The sequence below is a fragment of the Equus asinus genome, chromosome 12 (genome assembly GCF_041296235.1).
Source record: "Equus asinus isolate D_3611 breed Donkey chromosome 12, EquAss-T2T_v2, whole genome shotgun sequence".
Lineage (NCBI taxonomy): Eukaryota > Metazoa > Chordata > Mammalia > Perissodactyla > Equidae > Equus > Equus asinus.
Genome location: NC_091801.1, coordinates 27,333,015 through 27,349,933, shown reverse-complemented (window position 1 = coordinate 27,349,933; position 16,919 = coordinate 27,333,015). Strand labels below are relative to the sequence as shown.

Genomic DNA, 16,919 nt, shown 5'->3' with positions numbered 1-16,919 from the left:
GCTGTGGGCTTCTCATACATGGCCTTTATTATGTTGAGGTACATTCCCTCTATACCCACTTTGTAGAGAGTTTTTATCGTAAGTGGATATTGAATTTTGTCAAATGCTTTTTCTGCATCTATTGAGATGATGATGATTTTTATCCTTTTGTTAATGTGGTGTATCAAATTCACTGTTTGCATATGTTGAACCATCCTTGCATCTCTGGAATGAATCCCCCTTGATCACGGTGTATGACCCTTTTAATATATTGCTGAGTTCAGTCTGCTAATATTTCGTTGAAGATTTTTACATCTATGTTCATCAGGGATATTGACTTGTAATTTTCTTTTCTTGCAGCATCCTTGTCTGGTTTTGGTATCAGGATAATGCTGGCCTTGTAAACTAAGTTCGGAAAAGTTCCCTCCTCTTCTATTTTTTGTAAGAGCTTCAGAAGGCTTGGTATTCATTTTTCTCTGTTTGGTAGAGTTCACCAGTGAAGCCATTTGGTCCTTGACTTTTGCTTTTTGGGAGGTTTTTGATTACTGATTCAATCTTCTTACTGGTAATTGGTCTGTTTAGATTTTCTACTTCATAGGATACAGTCCAGGTTGTATGTTTCTAAGAATTTAACCATTTCTTTTGGCTGTCCAATTGGTTGGTGTATAATTGTTCACAGTAGCCTCTTATAATCCCTTGTATTTCTGTGGTATCAGTTATAACATGTCCTCTTTCATTTCTGATTTTATGTATTTGAGTCCTCTCTCTTTTTTTCTTGGTGAGTCTAGCTAAAGCCTTGTCAATTTTGTTTCTCTTTTCAAGAGAAAAGACTAAGACCAACTCTTACTCTCATTGATCTTTTCTATTGTCTTTTTAATCTCTATTCCATTTATTTCTGCTCTAATCTTTTTTATTTCCTTCCTTCTACTAACTTTGAACATCATTTGTTCTTTTTCTAGTTCCTTGAAGTGTAAAGCTAGATTGTATATTTGAACAAGAACATATAACATTTGTAAATATTTATGCACCCAACAAAGGAGCACTTTAATATATAAAGCAAATTATTAACAGACCTAAAGGGAGAGATAGACAGTGATACAATAATAGTAGGGGACTTAATATCCCACTTAACATCAATGGATAGATCATCCAGACAGAAAATCAATAAGGAAACATCAGCCTTAAATAACAGGTATGACCAGATGGACCTAACTGATATGTACAGAACATTCCATCCAAAAGCAAGAGAATACACATTCTTAAGTGCACATGGAACATTTTCCAAGATAGATCATATCTTAGGCCACAAAACAAGTCTCAATAAATTTAAGAGGACTGAAATCATATCAAACATCTTTTCTGACCACAATGATAGGAAACTAGAAATTAATTACGTGAAGAAAACTGGAAAATTCAGAAACATGTGGCAATTAAACAACATGCTACTGAACATGCTACTGAACAACCAACAGGTCAAAGAAAAAGTCAAAAAATACCTTGAGACAAATGACAACGGAAACGGAACATACCAAAATCTATGAGATGCAGCAAAAGCAGTTTTAAGAGGGAACTTCATAGCGATAAATGACTACCCTCAAGAAACAAGGAAAGTCTAGTAGATATTTAAAAAGATAACCCAAGCTATGATTAAAAGTGCTTCAAGACAGGAACTTCTTTTAAGAATAACATGATCTTGGAAATAGGAATGCTCTTATTAAATAAAAGCAGTTAAAATTTTAAAATAACTATCTTAATTAGGTTATAATGATGTATGACACTACTTTAAAAAAAACTACAATATGTCTAGGAGTATTAAATGCTTAATGATTAAAAATTTCAAATATAACAGATATTCAACTGATGTAAATAAAAACAGTACTAACCCATTCATCACCATTTTTCTTTGAAAAATAACTGCAATAACCGAATAGATTATGATTTTTGAAGTTATTTTGCCCCTGTATTTGAAAAACACATTTTCATTAACTGTCAAAGAATAGACGTTTAGGAACTTCTCCAAACTGCCAGACTTTTATATGTATTCACTTTGTTTACAAACTTCTAGGCATACAAAAATAGATTCAGATACAAAAATAACATTCAATTAAAATTCTCTATATTTCAGCAGTACATCAAGTTACCTAGTTGAATATTTAAAACCTTTATTCTCTGTTTAATTAAATGTATTACTTGATAGTTTACTTTCATTTTCATTTGGGTGAACAATTACGATAATATGTTTTACATGTAATATCTTCTAAAATTGATGTACACCAAACTATTGCTAAAGAATACCTGTCCTGTACCTTTTCCTTAGACTAAAAGAAATTACATTAAAAGCCAAATCTGATAAATGTACTTTACAAAGGGCATAATGAAATCAGTTATGTGTTTACACGACAGTAGCTCTGAAGATGCTCAAATTTTATGAAACAGACAAAGAAAAGCATAAAATATCACTAACTGCTGTTAGAGGTGTGCCCTATAGTCCCAAGCAGTTTCTTTCTTTGAAACCTGTTAAACTCTTCCAAATAAGAACTACTAAGGCTGCTTCTAGGATTGGATATAATTAACCTACCTATTTTATTATATGTCTCATTCTATTTTAGCGCTTGAAACCCTATGCATTTGAATAGTGATTTTCAAATAAAATACTGTTAATATTAGAAAAGAAATATTACCAAGATTGAGATTTTACCCAATTAAATCACCTCAGACAATAACAAATAAGAAAAACATATGAAAAACATTTTCTTAGATTTATTTAGAAAATAATTTTAGAAGTGGAAGGAAAATAAGTTAATGTTTAAGATGTAGCTTACAATCAGATATGTTGATCATATTAACATTTATTTTTAAGGTTATAATAGATCTTATCCAAATATATAAAGTGACAACTCTCCCATAAACTGCAAATTTAGAAGAAATTTAGTTTTAAAGTAAAGCAGCTAATTTCCCTTCTTTGGAATGGAACAGTTAAAGAAATTATATTTAGGAAATTCAAAAAGTAGCTAGGAAAGATAATGTACTCTTATATAAAACAGTATTTTTATTTCATTGCCTAAAGTTGATAAAAATAAAACCTATTATTATACCTCTTTTAGGATATGATGAAAAGTGATGTGGGCTCTATGTAATTCCAGCATTAAGACAATCCAGGAAAATAAAGTCAAGTCCCTGAGAAAATCTAGCAGACTAAAATTCAACTGGTGTTATTTTGAGCCTGCACATTTGAACCACCTTAAGATTCTAAATTCAATTTCTTAAAATTCTCCTGATCAAGAACAATTCAATCAACTTTTTACTAATGTTCTTCAAATGAACAAAATTGATTAAAACATTTTCTAATTTTGCCTTTTAGCTAATGTGGCTAAATTCTTCATTCTCTAATTGATTTCTAGTTTAACAGTCTCCAAAATGTATCTCAAAATTAAAGGCTCTAATGTTTAACTACTGATTAAAAAGATAGAATTTTTTAAAAAGTCAGATGGCAGCCCTTCAGTTGTAACATTTAATCTGAGAATTAATATTCCCACATTCAGAAACTAAAAGGTAGGATATCATAGTCAGTATACACATGTGCCATTCCAATACTGGCTTGAGATAATAATTTAAATGTTTAATAACTGAAAGTCTAAAATGAGTCACTCACTTAAAAAAGGTAGAGTTCTACACTCTGCAATGGCAGATAATTCACAACATGTAGAGGATTCAGTCACCCTTAAGAACAGACGCCTCCTCTACCTTCAAAATATTTTCTAAACTGAAGGAAACTTGTACTCCCAAACATAAGACTCTGCTAGCTCTAGATTCTCCTTCAGAAAATCAATTGCCAATTAACGTATGGACAAGAAAATTCCTTTAATCGTCAGCATATATCTAAAAACATTTCAGAAATTAAGAACTTTGTTGGTGAATGTTCTTATCATTACCTTGTGAAAAGCTTTTTAAATGTTATTAAGTCTATAAGAAATTATCTAAATTGCCCACAAACTACATTGTTCTCAGACCAAGGTTTTAAAATTTATTTCATTAACTTAACAGAAAATTTTAAACTTTCTGATGAAGAATGAAGACAATAATTTTCATTAGTTTCTGAGATTTTTCAGAACACTTCACTTAAGTACACATTTAAACTAATATTTATAAACTGTTTTAAAAAGTAGCAGAAAATCATTTTGCCTTATTTAAAAATAAAGAATTCCAAACAGCCACTACAAATTATTCTTAGAATTTAATTTAGTTGAATTCAAATCTAAGAAGATATGGAGGAAAGGCTTTGGGGGAATCTATTTTTAAAAGGTTATCACAAAAACAGCAATTTGTATTAAAAATACTCTCCTATAGATTACCCCAATTATCACTCTCATTTTGGGGGGTAAATTTATTATTTTTGCTCTGTAGTTAGCTATTCATTATTCACACAAGTCAAACTTTAAATTTACCATGATTATTAATTTATTCTAAAACTCTCATCTACCTAGTTCTTTCCCATCAATTTTGGACATTTTAGTTCATACTTATGTTCTTTTTATAGACTTTCATTATTTAAAACTCTGATTTTTAAAAAGCATCATAAAAACACCATTTTTGCCTCTTAACACCTTCACATTTCTAGGTTTTCTATGTTTTTAGATTAGAAAAAGTTTTCACTTAAAAAAACGCAAGGAAACACTCCAAGCAAATTGCTTATTCTATTTCAGGACATAATTGTCTAAATTCACTCATTTTACATATGCACACACATTCCTTAGGTAGTCATCTCAAATTCCCAACACACACTGTGGTTAGTTTTAATACCATGATCCTGCAGTAACTCTGTTTACAAGACATCCAGGGACTTTTAAATACTAACAAATTTAATGCAGTATCACACCACTTCACTTTTTAAAACTGAGATATTATTTCTCTCTTGTAAAAATGCATTTTTGTTTTCTGATAAGCATCAAAAAAAGAAAAGAGCAAAAATGTTAACACCTTAACAAAAAGAAACACCAAGACATACACAAAATCAGAAAACAAAAATGCCAAAGCATCCTTGGTAGTTTCACACCACCATATCCTTGTCAATACCATCCTGGAAAGAGGAGGCAGGGACAGGTGTACACATGCGTAGAATGCAAACCAGTGGGCAGCAGGCCAAGTGATTTAAAAGTAAAAATCAAATTATGCCTCTGTAATAATTTCTACTAGGCTTTCATACATGTATATTTCTCATAATCTCAAATGTTAATACACAATACTTTTATAAAATATTAAGACCTAAAAAGTTTCATTTAATTTCTCAAATTAAATTTAAAAATTAAATTTGCTAACGAGATATAAAGCTTGTCCTGTTATAAATGAAAAGTAATAACAGAGTAGATATCAGGTTCAGGCTTTCCAAAAAAATTAGGCACTGAAATAAATATGAAAAGTAAAAATTAGTTATCTTCAAAGTGGTCTCATCATAAAATGGAAAAGAATTCCCATGCATGAATTCTAAAATCATAGTGAACTTTACAATTCATCAGTCTGATGTACCCTGGTCTGACATTTAACTTATTTGTAAATACTTTTCCAAGGCTACCTAAACACTTACTAATTGGTTCAATATGCTGCCTATATTAATTCCTGTTAAAATTAAAGAAATTAAAGGTCCACTTTTGTTTTTTTGCAGTGACTGGTATATTTTCAAAGTATTTGATGTTTCAGAAAAGGTGTTTATCAAGTTCTTAAAACATTTAAAAAATGGCTCAAGGGACAATTTATAGCCCTTTTACCTTTAACATATTCACTATCTTGGATTGTGTTGAACAGATTAAGTTGTTCTTTCCTTCTTCTGAAACTCTTCCCTTACTCATATAACTTAACTAAAGAATCTAAGATGTTATCAATATAAAGAGAAAAATTTTACATTTATTTCCTATACATTTGGAAACACATCAAGAAGAACAAGTATTCCAGGCAGTGCAAGTAATGTTATTCAGGAAAACTTCTTTTTTCTTTTTTCATGTGTGCGCGTGCACGCGTGTGTGTGTGTATGCGTGTGTGCATCTGTGTGGAACAGGTAAATTTTTCATATATCTTAATTTCCCAAAGAACAGGATTCTAAATAAAAAGTATTGAAACATTCCTACAAGGAACCAATATTTTGATTACACAGCTCAAGAGGCAAATGATTTTTGAAACAAACTTCAAAGATAGCTATAGATATATGCTTTAGTTATCTGGCTTTTCAAATCTCAAGGACAGGAGCATTACATGTAATTTAGCAAATAACAATTTAATCCTTAGAAAGGAAAATTTCCAGAATACCCAATCAAAATGTATATAGTAACAACCAGGATTATGTTTAAAATGATGGGAAAAAATCCCATCTTTGTATGATATTAAAACACAAAGGATATCTTTAAAATTTTTAAACTATATGGATAAAAGCAAATTCACTAATTTATTTAGCTGTAAGATGTCTGTTTATTAAAATATTGTGTTTACAATAAATATACAGATATAGACTTTTATCAGTATTAGCCCACATTTATAAATGATATTCCACAGCAGCTAAATTCCTTATAGAATTTCAAATCGCAAAATTAGGCATATAAATTTCAAATAAGAATCTCAATCTATGAGGTTTCTCTAATTCTAACTGAAATAAAGATTTTGAGTACACAGTATCATTAGATTATTTCTGTGATTGGTATCATTTAATAGTAGCTTCAGAAAAACGATGTTCAACAGGTAGTATTTCCAAGGCATTAAAAAAGCTCAATACCACCAATTCAAATTAGATATTGTGCTGTGCCCTATCTAAATAAGACTCTCTAAGGAATTACAGATTTTATACTTGTGCACTCTGAGTGCATTTTCTAATTCAGACAAGTAGCTAGTTGTGTAAAACCCAAACATGAAGTTTTATACCACCCTCTGTGAGAGAGAAAAAAATCACAATACCAGCACTTTTATTTATGTTGACAATAAACTAATCATAACTTGAAGTGTCCAAATAACCTGAATAACTCAAGGGTCTAATATAACTGGAAGAAACACTTTTCCTTCACTTTTACAGAAATTGCATGTATTGATACTACTATCTGGCTTGTCAAAGTGGCAACTATTCAAGATCTAAAAGTCTCATTTATTTTCAACACATAGCCTAATTCTGACTACTTACAGTCAATGTAACTGTCCTGAGCCAAAATACAATGAATATGTAAGATAAATTTTAAAGATTTTCTAAGTATTAATGGCATTCTGAAACCTGGACAGAAGATTATTTTGGGGAGGGGGGGAGTTTCTCTTCCCCATCGATAGTTTAATCACTTTTCAATCAATTTTGATTTAACAGTAGTTCATGGGATTAACTTTTTAATGAGTTCTTAGAAAGATGTAATTGCTTCCAAAATCATAAACCACAAGATGATGTACTCAAACACTACACCGACATAACATCTTATGGAGGTATTTACAGAAAGGTGCAGATAAGAGCTCAGCTGCGAACACAAGTTAACATACAATGGACTTCAAAATAATAATTTGTTTGTACAGTATGGCAAGAAAAATATTCTGTATAAGAAGTCTAAAAATCCAGCTCTAATTTTAATCCACTTCTATAAATCATAAAAACAAAGGAAAATATGCATTTATTTCAGAAACTCTATATACCTGTGGAAAATGGAACACAAATAAATTCTATTCAAAATTAACCTTAATCCCAAATAGGGTACAACTAACAACTCACATATTTTAAATTTTGAAAATACTATGGAAATCTAAAACATTAGAGTCAACAGTAGTTTATGATCAGTAAACATTTCCTGTTAAATAACAAATTCAACTTAAAAGATGCAAACTGATGGGTTTCAGGATTTTAAAATCTTTTAATTTCAAAGGCGCAGAGTTAGTGCAGATGTATAGGATGGGCTTTAAAAATGGGTATATGTAAACCTTTCCATGGTGTTGGTGTATGTGCTTTTTTTCCCTTAAAGAAATGCCTACTGCTTACAGTGTAAAAGAATCTCCACCACTCTGTCTGCAGTTTTCAACCAGAAGTCCTCAATGTACCTTAAGCCAAATTGAATATTAGGTATTTTACAGTTTTTACAAAATGGCTGTAAAATCACATTATGGGCATACACAGCTCTTTGATCTCACTGCACAGAATTCATAACTGTTCAATAATGCTATACCATTACACCACACACCTTAAACTATTTCCATTTTTCCACAATTCCTTCCAAAATCAGCTTCCAAAGCAAAGCAATGTAACATGAAAAGTTCCTGGGAGAGCTTGTTACACAAAAGAACAGCTTGGATACAAACTAATCTACACAATATCCATCTTCTGTTGAGCTTGTTTATTCCTCCTTTCCCTCCATCACTCCTAAGGTGGGTGCACTTGAGTAATGGAAAGAGAAGGCTCTTCCATCACCACACCCTCCCAGCACCTCTGCTTTTGGTCCTCAGACAGTGGTTCTGTGTAGGTGATGAAAATCATAAGAAAAGAGAAGCTGTCCCTTTAAAATGCCCTGCTCTGTCCCATATCCCACGTGGAACCAACATCAGCAGCACTTTCCCATTAACTTCAACGTGATGCAAGAGGCACCATCCTTTTATATACATAAAACCAGAAAACCTCAGCCTAACATTCTTTACTGAGGATGAACAGGTGAAGCAAACGGGTCAGGAAGGGACAAACCAAGCAACTCCCCACCCCTCCCCAAAAGGTGCTCCAGTCTTGCTCTCCAGTCTCTCTGTACAACATCACCTCTCTATCCCTCCTCTGCAGAGTCCAGTTTAAAGAAAGGAGGGAGCCACTAACAAAACCTGAAGCATAAATGCGACGAAAATGCAATCTAAAGCCGGAAAGGTTTATTCTTCCAATCACACATATTAACTCTATTAAGAAAATGGCATCACTTTTTTTCCACCAAAAAAAAAAAAAGAAAAACCGCAAAGATCATTAAAAGAGAGTTATAAAATCGCAAATATAGTGTTTATCTTATCTCAGATCAGTCCACATTACCAATAAGTTTAGCAGTTTCTGCACTACCACCTCCCCCCTCCCTCCCCCTCCTTCTCTTGCATCGGATTTTCACGTTTTCTCATTGTCGGTTGAGTTATAAAAGGCTTTTGCCCTTCGAAAGTTTTAAAAAATAAATAAATATTAACTCCTTGGTCCCTGCAAAGTCAAAATGGACTTCAGGGGAAAGGCGGTTCATACTTTTACCTTTAGCGAGAAAAGGGGGAGCATCCCGGATTTTTAGGGATTTTTTGCGATTTTTTAAAAATTTTTATTTGGTTATATGCCTGAGTTCTCCCTCCATTTTGGTTGTTTATGATACTGACAACAAGCTGTCCCTGCTCTGTGCAGATCTCCTGCTTTCATTTAGCACCCCCTCCCCCTACCCCCCCTCGCAGCCACACATCCAGGGCTCACACCTCCCCGCAGACCCCGCACCCCGACCCCGACTCGCCCACCTGAGGAAAGGGCAAAAACAAATTCATTTCTCCAAAAAAGAAAAACCTCTTTCGAAAAAGGGGCAAAGTTACCCCAAGTCACTCAAAGTGCCCCCCAAATATTGCCGATTGCGGGTTTCCGCCAGGCCCTTTGGGAAGCGACCTTCCCCCGGGATGTTTTGGTGGAAAATGCGGAGACTTTACTCTCAAAACTGAATTTATATTAATTTTTCCCTTATTTTTCGGGTCTCTAATGTCTTCCGCTCTCGCTGCTGCCGCTGCCGCTGTCACAATATTCACAGCACCAGAGAGGAGGAGGAGGAGGAGGAGGAAAACTTTTCAAACTTTCCAGACCCTGAATAAAGGGGTTTTTTTTTTTCCCACCGACCTCACCTTCGGGTCTCCAGCCGCATCGCCCCCTGCCCTGTCAGAAGCGACTTCGGGAGTCCTCACAGCCCCGCTTAATTATTTTATTTTATTTTTTATTATTATTTTTCTCTCTGGGGTCCTGAGCAGGGGCTGTGAGTAGCACAAACTTTTCCTCCTCCTGCCGCCGCCGCTGCTCCTCTGCCCCCTCGGCTAGTCCCATAATTTAAATAACCCTGATATTTCTCCCGCTAAACGCCTCTCCGCCGCCCCGGACCCCGGGAGAACTCACCGCGGGGCTTTAACATCCTCCCTCCGGCCCGTCCGCCGCCTTTACACCGCCCGCGGAATTTCTAATAATTTTTTTCTCATATTTCGGGCTGGACGCGGCGGGCCTGGAAATTGTTTCCTTACGCCTCTTTCCAGCAGCCATTGTAGTGTATGCGCTGCCCCTGCAGCCCAACTTGCAGCTGCCGCCGCCGCCGCCGCCGCCGCCGCCGACGTCGCGCCCACCGCCGCCTCCCCCGGCCTTCTCGGCCGCCGCCCCCGCCTCCCGCCGGCCCGCCCCCCGGTCCCCGCCCGCCACTGCGCCCGCCCTCCGCGCGCGCTCCTCCCCAGGACCGGCCACTAGGAGCGGCCGCCGCCAGGGACGGGCCCGTCGATTGGTCCGCGGCGCCGCCCGTCAAGCCAAAGTGTTAAGAGGCGGGCCGCGGCGCGAGGGGCGCGGCGGGGCGGGGGAGAGGGCGGGGCCGCGCGCGCCGCTCCGCCCACTCCTCCCTCCTCGGCCCTCCTCCGGCCAGCTAGGGGCGGGGCGAGACCCGCCCGCCGCCGCCGCGCAAGGCCTTAGCTAGGCTGTCAGTCTGGCGGCGGCGCTCGCCGATTGGGCCGGCGGCCGCCGGGGAGCGGGGGCAGCACGTTGGGATGCGCGCTACTTAAGGTCCAGCTGCGTGAGCCATTGACGTGTTTGGAGCTGGAGACGGCCTGGGCGCTGGAGAAGCGGCAGCCCGAGGTGAGTGGTTCCCCATCCCTTCCGTCCGCGGCGGCTGCAGGGATGCGGGAAGAGAAGGGCGCAGCCAGGCCGCCGCGGGGCCCGTATCCACCACTTCGGCATGGAGTCGTTTCCAGCAGGCCTTGCCTCCGCGCGGGCCCCTTCCCGTCGCTCCTCCTCCCCGCGACAAGGGTTTATTCGGGCCGGGGGCGTGGAAGGTGACCCCTGCCTGGGCACCCCTAGCTCTTCCTTCCCCTCCTTCCAGGCCCTTGAAGCCTACCTACCTACTCCTACCCCTAGTGTCCTGCATTTCCCTCGGCTCCGACCCTTTTGGCGCCGTAGAAGGTCAAAGCAAGGTGTGTTCACCTGTGCCCGCCGTCCACCGTTAAACGGACAGGCAGCATCGCGGCGGGCAGCTAGGCCTCAGACTCGCGTCTCCAGTTTCTCTATTCGACTTCCCTGCCCCCCTCCATTGTGCCACCCTGACTTCCTGACCCTGCCTCTCTGCACCCAGCCTCTCTGCACCCAGCAGTGGGTTAAGAGCTTTAGGTTCTCGCTTGACGAGTTTGAGCTTCCCGATAGTTGCATCTGCGTTTTATGAGAGCCCCAGACCCTGCCTCGGCTCTGAGCAGCGTGTGGGATGGACGTGTTCAGTAACGTTCCCTTCCCCCTTCCCTTTCAAAGCTGCTTGGAGAGTGAGGACGTGAACAGCTGGATGGGAAATCAAGAAATACTTTTTTAAGCAGTTTGCCCTTTGAAGAAGATTATCGAGTTACTTCTCAAATGTGCTGTGCTTTTGCACGCACTCCCTCAATTCTTTGGTTTCTTCGTGGCCATCCTCTGCAAGTAGAGCTTTGTAATATTTGTTTAGTACCTTCGGAAAGTAAGTAGATAAGGCCTCTCTAGCGGAACACTCGATCTTGCCCTTCAGCCCCGCTTCTCACTGCAAATTGACATTTCCTCTTCATTTCCAGCTAATACTTGAGGATTCATGCAAAGAAGGTGACATTCGGAAGTCCAAACTTAGATTGACTTGTTTTTAGAATCCGAAAGGGAAAGGAAATGAGATGTGAATAAACTCATGCAGCAAATCTGATTCGGCTATATGTGATGTTCCCCAGGTGTTATTTTCAAAGAACTCCTGACTAACGATGATAATAAAATGCAGAGTAGAATACTTTCGTGTAAGGCACGCAACCTGAGTTTTGTCTGTGTCTGATCATTGTTGAGATTATATCCAAGGAATATGAACAGCTAAGTAGGATTCTGTGTTCTCATATCACAGGACAGATGTAAAAGAGAGGGCTGTGAGTGTACTGAATACCATCATCTCTTAGGAAGAAGTCAAGCTTGCGAAAGAATTGTGTTCAGCAGAGGAAGAAGCTTTTAGATATAATTAAACAGCATCTTGAATTTCCTTTTTGTTAAGATGTTTCTCTTAGCTAGGTATATTCATGTATTCAATAAAAATCATAAAATAAAAAGGTTACTTAGTGAGTACTGAAAGTTAAAGGACCCCAGAATGCCTAAACTTTTTTCTGTCCTTCTTTGCAAAGGTCGATCTCCTTTAGCTTCGACGTCCTGATTTTTCCCATAATAGAAGAAACTGAACTAGGTGACTCTTGATTGAGAATACCTCCACTTTTCAAGAGCTTGTAGGTTTGATTGTTTTTCCTGAATGTACTTTATTTCTCCTAACGTGACTGGTACTTTTTTCGGTGGTCCCATCTTGGGCAAGGAAAGTAGAAACCATTTCATACAAAAGTTATGACCTATGTCTAGTTATACTGATTGATGCTGTTTTTTATTCAGTGGCATTTTGTAGGTCATACTACGTTATTTGCTGGCTTCTCCTTCAATCTTTAGGTGGAAGATGATTAAGCTAGAGCAGGCTTCAGGGGTACAAGTTAAATCAACTCCTTAAACTTAGTGTAGAGCACTTAAAAGTATTTGTGGGTGGCTTATCAATTGTACACCAATATAGTGAAACAAAAAAAAAATCACTTATAATTTTTGTTATAAGTGAAATAATTAACCGTTGGTTGACTTGGTTTTTTTAAATTTTCTCTTTTAGTTCCTTTCTATGACATATGTTTGAAGATAATAGGGATACTGATGTCAGTTAAATTCCGTTAGAAAAAGCAATTGTCCTGGGATATAGTTGGCATACCTGTTGTATGAGTATATGACTTGACTTGGAATCACTGATTGGCTCCTGGGGAACTGTGATCATCTTTAATCAATAAAGATTTCTGCAGAGCTATATCTGTAAGGCTTGAGTTGGACTATTAATGAACCACAGTAGCATTCCCTGACTTCCTTCAACCCAGGGAATTATTAATTAAATAGAGCTTGCCGTTGGAAGTAAAGTTTCAAATTTTTTTTTTAACTTTTCAAAATGTCAACTAAGCAAAACTTTGTTTTTTGGTTTATTGGTCACCCCAGGGCTGGCCAAAGAGTAGGCATTTCAGGTCTTTTAGTTAACAAATGTTTCTGCTAAAGTTAAGTTGTACTAAATTATTCCACACTTTTATTTTGTATGCCGATCAGTGTATAATAAGTAAGTAACGTTAGAGTGCATGCTGTCAAACGCACTTTACCTTTAAAACTAAGAATTGTTTGACTTTTAGAAATAATAAACTAAAACTGAATTATAGCTGAATTACCTTTCTTTCTGGACATTATAATAGAATTTCAGTAGATGCATTTAAGTATGGCCTTCGTGCTGAGGCACCCTGGCAATGCAAAGGAAAAACACATCCAAGTCTTTATTCTCAAAGTACAGAGAATGCGTGAAGTTCCTCACTAGATAATGATTAAGCCAAAATTAATTTTTCAAGTACTTATGGGGCTAATGAGATTTATTGATTTATTTTCTGTCATCCACTGTATAACTGTTTTCCCCAACATCTACCTGTAGTAAGAAGACTACTAGGATGCCCCTGGTCACACGGAGGCTGAGAGATCCTGACATAAATCCTTGCTTGTCGGTAAGGTGGTTTGCTTTTAATTTTCATGAGTGTTAAGTTGGAAAAACAGGCTACTTCTGATTTTGTGGGCAACTGTTTCTGCAGTTCTTGAATAAAGTTATTTTTGTACAAAAAATATTCCTGGCCAGCATATCCTTATTTCACTAGAGCATTTTTAGATATTCATAATTTAGCTAACAAAGGTTCACCTCTTTTAAATGTCCTTTATTAGTATAACCTGCAAGCATTTCGTTGTCACTGTAATACCAGACAGGAATATGTAACACTGAGGAAAATCTTTATTCCAAACATGGAAAGTTGGGAAGTATGATATTTTTAAACTGTCACTGAAATTTATGTTCTAACAGCAAAATTGCATCATGTCTTTGAGACAACCTGGCTGAGAATAAGGGACTTGTAATAGACTTAGCCTATTTAATGCCTAAAGGTGTTCACAAATATAAACAAAATATTTTGTTGTAATAGTAAACTCTTATTGGCGTTTATTTGATATGACTAGCAATACTCACCTATGCCTTTGTCATCCTTGAATAGTGCAGTCACCAGACTGGTGCTATGAAAATTATATTCCCAGATCCTATATACTTCATCCAAATTTACGCATTCATTAGGTATTTGGCCTAGGAGTTTAGCTTTGTTTTGCATATTAGATCCATTTCAACAGCTTTATTGTCTCTTTAGATAAATTGTGTTTGTTAGATCTATGAAGCAAAGTACTACCCCTTCAGTTACAGCTTTCCTTTAGATGACCTCTCAGAATCATCCCTTTCACCTGGAAGTTTGTTATCCAATGTACTTCTAAGTTTGTTATCCAATGTACTTCCAGTTCAGACAGCTTAAATTTAATTTTCAAATGGCAGCTACCCTCCTTTAAACTCATAACCTTGTGTTGCTCACTTTGGTTTTGAAGTGATATTAATGTTATCTATTAAAATGGCTTACATAATAGTGTATTTACTTGCATAATGGAGTAAATGATAGCCTAAAATGCATTGAGATGAATGGTGTTAATTTAAGTTGCCTTGATGTAGACCGGTTATTAGTGAGTTACTGAGGATCTTGAAACCAGCTTAACATCAAACACTGCAGTCACAGTGCGAACTTGGGAGTGCTGGAGTGCTGCACTGTGAGTTAGGAGATGGGTTCCTGCTCTCACTGAGCAGCAGTGATTTTGAGCACAGTGTGCCTTGCATCACTTCTTTGTTAAATGATTACTGGGATAAATGATCTCAGTCAGCGTTCAGCTCAAGTTCCTGTGATCGGATATTCAGAAAACTGACCCAGACTGAAAAGGAAGATGTCTGCTCTGAGCAGAATGAATGCTGGGATAGTTGGAAAGATAATTCAGTTTTTGTTCATTAAAATGAACAAAAAGGAATTGTCATATTGTCTGTTCTGGGGGCAGCTTCAGAAGTTTGTTCGTTTTTTTTTTAGATCCCATTCCACCTCTTAAATGATGCCTATCTTACATATTTAAGGAATCTGATGCTTCTACCAGATGTATGGATGAAAATAACTATGACAGGGAAAGCTGTTCCACTTACTTCTTGAAGTACAAAAACTGCCGGAAATTCTGGGTAAGCCTAGCTTGGTTAGCTTTGTGTTAAAAATTGTCTCTTAGGCTTGAAACTGAAGCCTGAAATTAGTCAGTACCCCCAATCCTTCGTTTGTGATGGCTGTAGGAAACTTCACTTTTGACCTTATCCTCTGTGTGCCCTAACGGGTCCTTGAGAGCTCTTGTTAGCTGCCTCATCCTACTCCAGGATATAAGAGTGCAGTTCTGGAGCCAGCCCCGAGTGCCTAGTAGTTAAAGTTCGGCAGCCCAGGTTCTGTTCCTAGTGCAGAAACCACACCACTTGTCTGTCAGTAGCCACAATGGCAGCTCACAGAGAAGAACTGGAAGGACTTACAATTAGAATGTACAACTGTACACTGGGGCTTTCGGGAGAAAAAACAGAAGAGGAAGATTGTCAACACATGTTAGCTCAGAGTGAATCTTTCCCAGCAAAAAATCCCCACAAAACTTAAACATTAAAAAAAAAAAAAATGAGTGCCGTTCTAACAGCTGGCTCTTCCTGGGTGTGTAAGTATCTGCAGCCCTAAAACAATAACCCTGTTATCATTTTAGCTTTCCTAGACATGAACAGAGTGGATAACTTGCTGTGTCGTAACACATATTAAGCTTCCATTTCTTCCTCCTCCTCCCCTGCCACCACCCATGGTAGTTAAAATGGCCCCATTTTTCTTGAGACATTGTTTTGTAATTTTTGTTTATCTGAGCACTGGATCCAGCCACTTCCATTCCCTCTGCTAAATTAACTGTTGGTTTCGTTTAGCAGTTACTCAGTAGCTTTTCTTGGTGGACTGTACTTTTGTGCTCTTGTAGTTAAACGGTATATCCCCATCCCAGTTACTGTTAACATATTCCTATGGGGATAATCACTGCTATTTAATTATTAATAGTTTGAAAACATTATCTAGAGTCCTAGAATTAGTTTTTTGGTTTTTTTTAAACTTGGTTTTTAGAATTTCCTTATTGAGGAAGCAATATCAAATTACTGGCAAATGATTAGAATTTAATACATGACTGATTTTTGTTTCTTCTTTGTTTATGCCTACACACAGAACTCTATCATGATCCAGAGAAGACAGAATGGAGTGAAGCCATCTATGCCTACAGCAGCAGAAAGAGATGAAATCTTGGGAGCAATGGGAAAGATGCCATATTGAATGTTTGCATTAAAATTGTTTAACTTAGAAGCAGATGAATATTTTGTTTTTATTGAGGTTGTGTTAGTTTACAACAATGTGAAATTTCAGTTATACATTATTATTTGTCAGTCATCTTAGAGGTGCACCCCTTCACCCTTTGTGCCCACTCCCTATCCCCCTTCCCCCTGGTAACCACTAATCTGTTCTCTTTGTCCCTGGATTTGTTTATCTTCCACATATGAGTAGAATCATACAGAGTTTGTCTTTCTCTGCAGATGAACATTTTTTTTTTTTCTTTTAAGGATTGGCACCTGGGCTAACAACTGTTGCCAATCTTTTTTTTTTTTTTTTTCTGCTTTATTTCCCAAACCCCCCTGATACATAGTTGTATATCTTAGTTGCAGGTCCTTCTAGTTGTGGGATGTGGGACGCCGCCTCAGCGT

At 37.5% G+C, this 16,919-nt stretch overlaps 2 protein-coding genes across 9 annotated transcripts in view; one reads left to right on the top strand and one right to left on the bottom strand.

The window, feature by feature from the left end:
- Positions 1–10,312, bottom strand: part of PLAG1 (PLAG1 zinc finger) — a 49,292-nt gene extending 38,980 nt beyond the window's left edge. For 2 of the 4 annotated variants that reach the window (XM_044780165.2, XM_044780157.2), the window contains exon 1: positions 10,079–10,291. The gene's annotated coding sequence lies outside the window, so the exon portion shown is untranslated. Of the gene's footprint in view, positions 1–10,078 lie in introns of all 4 variants that reach the window. The other 2 variants (XM_044780162.2, XM_044780159.2) reach the window with 2 other exon arrangements.
- A 197-nt stretch (positions 10,313–10,509) lies between these two features.
- On the top strand, positions 10,510–16,524 carry CHCHD7 (coiled-coil-helix-coiled-coil-helix domain containing 7). 5 transcript variants are annotated; one of them, XM_014857775.3, is made up of 5 exons: positions 10,510–10,795; positions 12,331–12,429; positions 13,695–13,764; positions 15,243–15,341; positions 16,390–16,524. In XM_014857775.3, the coding sequence occupies exons 3-5, from the start codon at positions 13,711–13,713 to the stop codon at positions 16,492–16,494; spliced, it is 258 nt and encodes an 85-aa protein (XP_014713261.1). In that variant the 5' UTR covers positions 10,510–10,795; positions 12,331–12,429; positions 13,695–13,710; the 3' UTR covers positions 16,495–16,524. The 5 variants fall into 5 exon arrangements, with proteins under 5 accessions (XP_014713261.1, XP_014713263.1, XP_014713260.1 ...); XM_014857777.3 differs by having other exon boundaries at positions 15,199–15,341; XM_014857774.3 differs by lacking the exon at positions 12,331–12,429 and having other exon boundaries at positions 10,583–10,795.
- Positions 16,525–16,919: the final 395 nt, after the last annotated feature.